We start from the raw sequence: 5,941 nt of genomic DNA, 5'->3' as shown, positions 1-5,941 counted from the left end.
AATGTAACCACGATTGAGTCGAAGGCGTTTTTCAATTTTTCGGATTTAACAAAGTTTTCAATCTATTCGTCTAACATAACCCACATTCAAAGCGGAGCCTTTGAAGACTTTACCCGGGTTGAAAGCGCTCATTTTCACGAGAACACCGTTGAGAAACTGGAATGCAATACTGTAGATCTTCTGACCAAAGAATTGGAACAAAATTTTTCGTTTGACAAAATAACTTTGAACTGTGACTGTTCTCTGACGTGGCTTTTAAGAGCTGCGAGCCTATATCCGGGTCTTTCTCTTCAAACGTCAGTCTGTAAACTTCCCATGAGCCTTGCTGGTAAGACCGTTGGGACACTAGCTGAGACCCAAATCTGTCCTAGCGGGGAGACGTTTGTGACGAGTTGTCCCCCTACACGTCAACTACAGCTGCCAACGTGCACTACAACACCGCCGATTAACGCTGGACCATTACGTATGTTAAATATGAAGCTGTTACTGTTTCTCATAACATTGTGTCAAACAAAGTGACATGGAGAAACAAGGAGTCACCAAGAGAAACAAAAATATGTTCAGACCATAGCTAACTGATTTGTTTGTCTGAGTCGTTTCCTCCGCCCTTTGTAAAAATACATGTAGTTATTCATTTAAAATCGTCCCAGACACACCCCTTTCCCTGTTGAGCAATATTTAAACAAAATCGGAGCCCGGTGTCTAGAGGGAGTGTGTTGTAACTTCGAGATATCCAGATATTCGAGATAGCGATGCATATCAAGTAATATCAAACTTCCTATGCATAGAGGAATGTACGTTTTATCTCGAATTCGAGATAAGCAGTCCATTTTGTATGTATTTATATAGTGATACGATCGGGCCCTGAAAATAGGTTCGCGATGTAAGTACATTCGAGACATATCTCCCCCCCCCCCCCCCCCCCCACACACACACACACACCTTTATATGAAATATAACAGATACCAGAGCTAAAAGTATTGAAGGTGAATGTCATTGCCAGAGACACATGATCGGGGGTTCAAATCCGGATCACTCTGATATGTTCTTGTGAGTTTCACAAACGGCCTGCAGTACTTCGGGCGTCACTGTGACATCAAGCGGACACGCCGTGATATAACTGTAATTCAGTTGAAAGCGACCTTAAACTGGACTCATTTGCACTCAACAACAACCAACTTAGTTTCTTCCTTTATGGTTAATCATTTCTGGGTTGTCACATTTCATAAGGCTCAACTGTTAAGCTACAAAATTACCAACTTGTTCAAAAAGTTGGTGAGGGTGAGTTGGGTTTAACGCCGCTTTTAACAGTATTCAAGATATATCACGGCGTGTCAGCTTAATGTGGGAGGAAAGCCCGAAGTGATGCAGGTCTCAGAAAGTTAACCACTTCGGTGTAACCCACGAGCAGGGGTATGGTGCTGACAAACCTAGAAACATAATCGTGGCGAACCAGGATTTGAACCTACACTCATAGGTTTCTGGCGTGCTCAAGGGACGCAACTCTGCACAGTGAATCGCGGCGCATTAGACCACTGGGCCACCCGTGCCCCCTGTTCAAAAAGACCCCTTAACTATGATCTTTAAACAGCCAACCCTACAAACACTTTTACGTTAAATGGTCCAGAAGATACCATGTGATGCATGCATAACCCAGACGGTTTTGTACGTTGTTGCCATATTTTTATGATGCATTTGCTGACTTTTGAATCTTCCGATGCTCGGTTTTGTCAAAAAATGTGACGAATTGATAATCATGTACATATTCATAGATTTTATATTGTGTCACGTTTGAATAATTCGTGTAGATTTTCTTCATTTCCCAACGTATCAGTTGAATAAACGTCATAAATCATACAGACAATCACCTTGTTTCTTATTGTTTCGTTAGCGAAGAAAAAACATATGAAGGGAGAAACATATTATTTTCAAGTTCTTTCTTCAATTAGACCACACAAAACTCCCAGGCGTATTGTTTCTAACTGCTATGGTACATCTGTTGTCTAAATCTGTTAAATTGTTTGATAGGCATTACAAATCAAAGTAAATGTAATTAGAAGTTGACGGGTGACAAGGTAGACGCAAATTTATGGATAACAACTTCTTTAATTCTGTAAAAAGCGACGTTTTCGGTATAGATCCTTATGCCGTTGTCAATCAAGGTATGCTGGCTTCACCGGCAACAGTGAGCACAAGTATTGATTCAGCACCCGATCAGCCTGTTAATTAATTGTCTTTTATCTGTGATACTTATTTGTTTGGATTGTTTGGTTTGTTTCGCTTCATGTTCTTGGTATGATCAACAGCGATGTTGTTATTTACCATCTTAATTAATATATTGTTGTAAGAAAACGACCGCTTCCGTGGTGTAGTGGTGGAGCTTCCGCACGGGGAATGGAGAGTCCGGGTTCGATCCCCGGCCGCGTCATACCAAAAGATGGCACTTGTTGTTACCCTGCCTGGAGCTCGGTATTAGGGGCTAAAAAGAGACTGGTCTTCTCGTAGCCAGTATACTGTGACTGAGTGGGGTTTTCACGCTAAACTGCGGCATGGTATCTCAGTGAGCAAACACTATAAAATCGGCATTAGTCTGGACTTATACACACACATACATAGGCACACACACGTGCAAGAACGTCGCGATATAAGTGCAATAATCTTGGACGCGACGTTAAACGTCATTTCACCTCACCACCTTTAAGAAAACGGTGGATATCGTCCTTGTATTGTCATTAGAGTTTGAACCATGTTTTAATAAGTTCAAAGTTACTGATATTTCGTTGGACCTTAGACTATATATTATAAACTTTTATTTCAATTTCAATTTGATGCAACAGAGTTTTTACCATTTGCTCATGTTATAGTCGGAATCGTACAATCGACTTTGCTTTCAGCAGTGATTTCTTATTGCTAGGGAAAGGGCTTTGTGCCTTATATTTACATATTTATTCCCCGCCCAATAAAGTTGGCGGGGGATATAGAAACGGGCTCGTTTCGTTTCCGGAGCATAACTCAGAAACAGTTCAATATTTTTTCATGAAACTTTGCAGGTGTGTCAAGTACATGCTGAACTGATGCCTTTTGCTATTTAGAAATTTTAGAAAATCTTATTTTTTACGTTTCCATGGCAACAAGATGGACTTAGGTTCCAAACTTTTCTTTTTTTACAATTTCCATGACAAGTTCCACCTCGGTTAAAAAGGGTTAGGGTTTGTTTAGATTTAATTATGTCATAAATTCCGCAACAGGGGTGGGGGATATAGCTACGTTAGTGGCAAACTCCTGTTGTATCTCCAATTCACTGGACACATATTAAGATATGTCACCTGTGACCTGCCTCATTTGTTCCATTACAGTATTAGAATCAGAATCGGGTACATCAACAGTTTAGTATTTGTTCAGTAAATACATGTACAATATTATGCAGTACAAAGGTTGTGTATAGACATCCATCATACATGTTGATGGTTACGCGCAAGCCGACAGCAATTCATCCAAGACCCTTGAAACACAAAGGTTTTAAAATGCATTTTCTTATAGCCGTTGTGACAATCAGACGAAGACAGTTAGTTGAACATGATAAACAGAATGTCAGAATAACTAGCCTCTTTCCAGTCTGTGGTAAATGGACAATCTAGCCTTATAAATGCAATAAGTTCCAGCGTGAAGGACAGCAGCTGCACAGCTGGTAACAATTACCATTACGAACGGTATTGCAGGGTGGTTCCAGTCCAACATCTTCCCATACAACACATGCTTGTGATCGGCCATCCAATACAAAATACTGAAGAGGTAATACACCAGTCCGTAAGATACAGGGAAACACGCATGAAGTAAACGCACTGGTATTGCAGAAACCATTTGATCAACAAGGATGGCGACAGTATTCAAAACATGAACGCACAACTCCCTCGGAAGATACCGCTCCTCTGGTGTGGCGACGGAGGTGTACCACAAGGCTGTAACTATTGGACATATGGAGTTAAGAATGCTATAAAGAATCCATAGGAATATCAGATGCGGTGGAAGATGGTCACCCCGTTGTTGGCTGGGAACTGCAAGTTGAGTCTCTTCCAACGGGTCGCTCTCCTGCAGTTCATAGAAGTGGCGAAAGTGTTCTTGACCTGATGGTTGTTGGAGGCATGTGTGGCACGTGACGGTCATATAGCGGAGCAGCAAGACGACGGTGTGGACGACATGGTACGTCATCAGAAGGGTATACGTCCAGTTTGTGACGAAGGCTGGCCATGGGATGCCTGACGAGTCCTCGAATGTTAGAACGTTGTATATTAACGAGGACATCAGGTAAGCAGATAGCAGGATCTTGTAGAGGATCATGGCAATTGGGGGCACTCGCCACTGGAACGAGGAAAATATGACTTTCATTGCTGAGACTGATAAATCACATCAGCACAATAGGATGCCTGAGTGTGTTAAGTAAAGCATTCTTTTGCGTTTAACGTGAGTGCTGTGAAAATTGGTGAATATCTTATTTGATGGAATGGTGCATAACTTCACTGAATTGTGTGCGTTTGGTTAGGTGGATCTTTTTGTTAATTACAGGACATATAGCGTTGTTCTCTGCAGGATATAAAGAGTTGTTCATTGTAGGATATAAAGATTTGTTCATTGCAGGATATATGGAGTAGTCCATTGCAAGATAGTAAGTCAGTTGGATTGGTGGGTGCACTACGATGTTTATACCTGAAACCAATACATTAAGGTTTTCGGCATTTATTCACCCATCGGATTCCTTAATGTTTTTTTTGTTAAAAAATATGCAGTAAACTACGGTTATAAGGAAAACGCTTATAACGAACTGGCAGATATATCGAACTGGTTTTAAAGTCCTTGCCATTTGCTGTATATATGCTGTATATATTCTTATAACGAATTACGGTTATAACAAACTAGAATTTGCGGTTCCTTTGAGTTCGCTATAACCGTAGTTTACTGTGTAATGAATGAGAGCATTATTTGGTGGATAGATGATAACATTGCCTTGTGGGCGACCGGCAATGTTTAAAAACATGTAACTTGCTCTAAAGTTATATGCTCACCTGCCACATGTAGAACCTATCCTGGGGAACTCCGCTGAAACCAAAGTTCTTCATCTGGAACTCGAACGCAAGGGTCTTCCGCCATGTCATGCTTCCAGTTTATCTGGGGGGAAATTCACGTTATAATTAAGTTGATCATTACACGGGCAAATTTGTGGTACATGATTTCGATAAGATATTGAGTCACACATTTACAGTTGTTTCTATCATACTCCGATATGCATCTTTGAATTTACGGTGTACATGTAGGCGTATCCCATCTCATTGTAGAACAAATGTTTATTATTTCTTTATTGTGTGAGGATCAGGATTGGTTCAATTTGGTTGGTTGGTTGTTTTACGCCGCACTCAGCAATATTCCAGCTATATTACGGCGGTCTGTAAATAATTGAGTCTGGACCAGACAATCCAGTGATTAATATCATGAGCATCGATCCGCGCAATGGGGATAGATGACATGCATCAACCAAGTCAGCGAGCCTGACCACCCGATCCCGTTAGTCGCCTTTTACGACAAGCATAGTTGCCTTTTACGGCAAATTTTAGGATCAGGATAAACAATTGATATAAACATAATGTAACCCCGTTTCGTGATCTGATGTCACCCAAGCGACTTGTCACTGAAACTGAAGCATATTTACATTCATGTTGCAATATGTTGTATTATTAAATAACACTGAAGGGTCACATCAGGCTGTTAGGTGTTAGTCATGTTTGTTTGTTTGTTTGTTGTTTAACGCTGCACTCAGCATTATTTCAGCTACATGACGGCGGTCTGTTAATAATCGAGTCTTGACCAGACAGTCCAGTGATTGACATCATGAGTATCGATCCACGCAATCCATGATCCACGTAATTGGGATACGACATGCATCAACCAA

General features: G+C 40.9%; 1 protein-coding gene across 1 annotated transcript; it reads right to left on the bottom strand.

The window, feature by feature from the left end:
* Window positions 1–3,600: 3,600 nt before the first annotated feature.
* Window positions 3,601–5,150, bottom strand: LOC139470507 (protein rolling stone-like). The gene is made up of 2 exons (XM_071252910.1): window positions 5,061–5,150; window positions 3,601–4,359 (listed from the first exon to the last, which is right to left on the bottom strand). Exons 1-2 carry the CDS (start codon window positions 5,148–5,150, stop codon window positions 3,601–3,603), a joined length of 849 nt encoding a protein of 282 aa, XP_071109011.1.
* Window positions 5,151–5,941: the final 791 nt, after the last annotated feature.

This window comes from Haliotis cracherodii, unplaced genomic scaffold (assembly GCF_022045235.1).
Source record: "Haliotis cracherodii isolate W230 unplaced genomic scaffold, xgHalCrac1.p SCAF_20, whole genome shotgun sequence".
Classification (NCBI taxonomy): Eukaryota; Metazoa; Mollusca; class Gastropoda; order Lepetellida; family Haliotidae; genus Haliotis; species Haliotis cracherodii.
This window is presented reverse-complemented; position numbering and strand designations above follow the sequence as displayed.

Excerpts from the sequence above, each read along its gene's own strand:
- LOC139470507 (XM_071252910.1), bottom strand. The coding sequence starts at position 5,150 with ATGACATGGCGGAAGACCCTTGCGTTCGAGTTCCAGATGAAGAACTTT. Across the intron at positions 4,360-5,060 it reads ATAGGTTCTACATGTGGCAG|TGGCGAGTGCCCCCAATTGC; the intron begins GTGAGCATATAA and ends TCCTCGTTCCAG.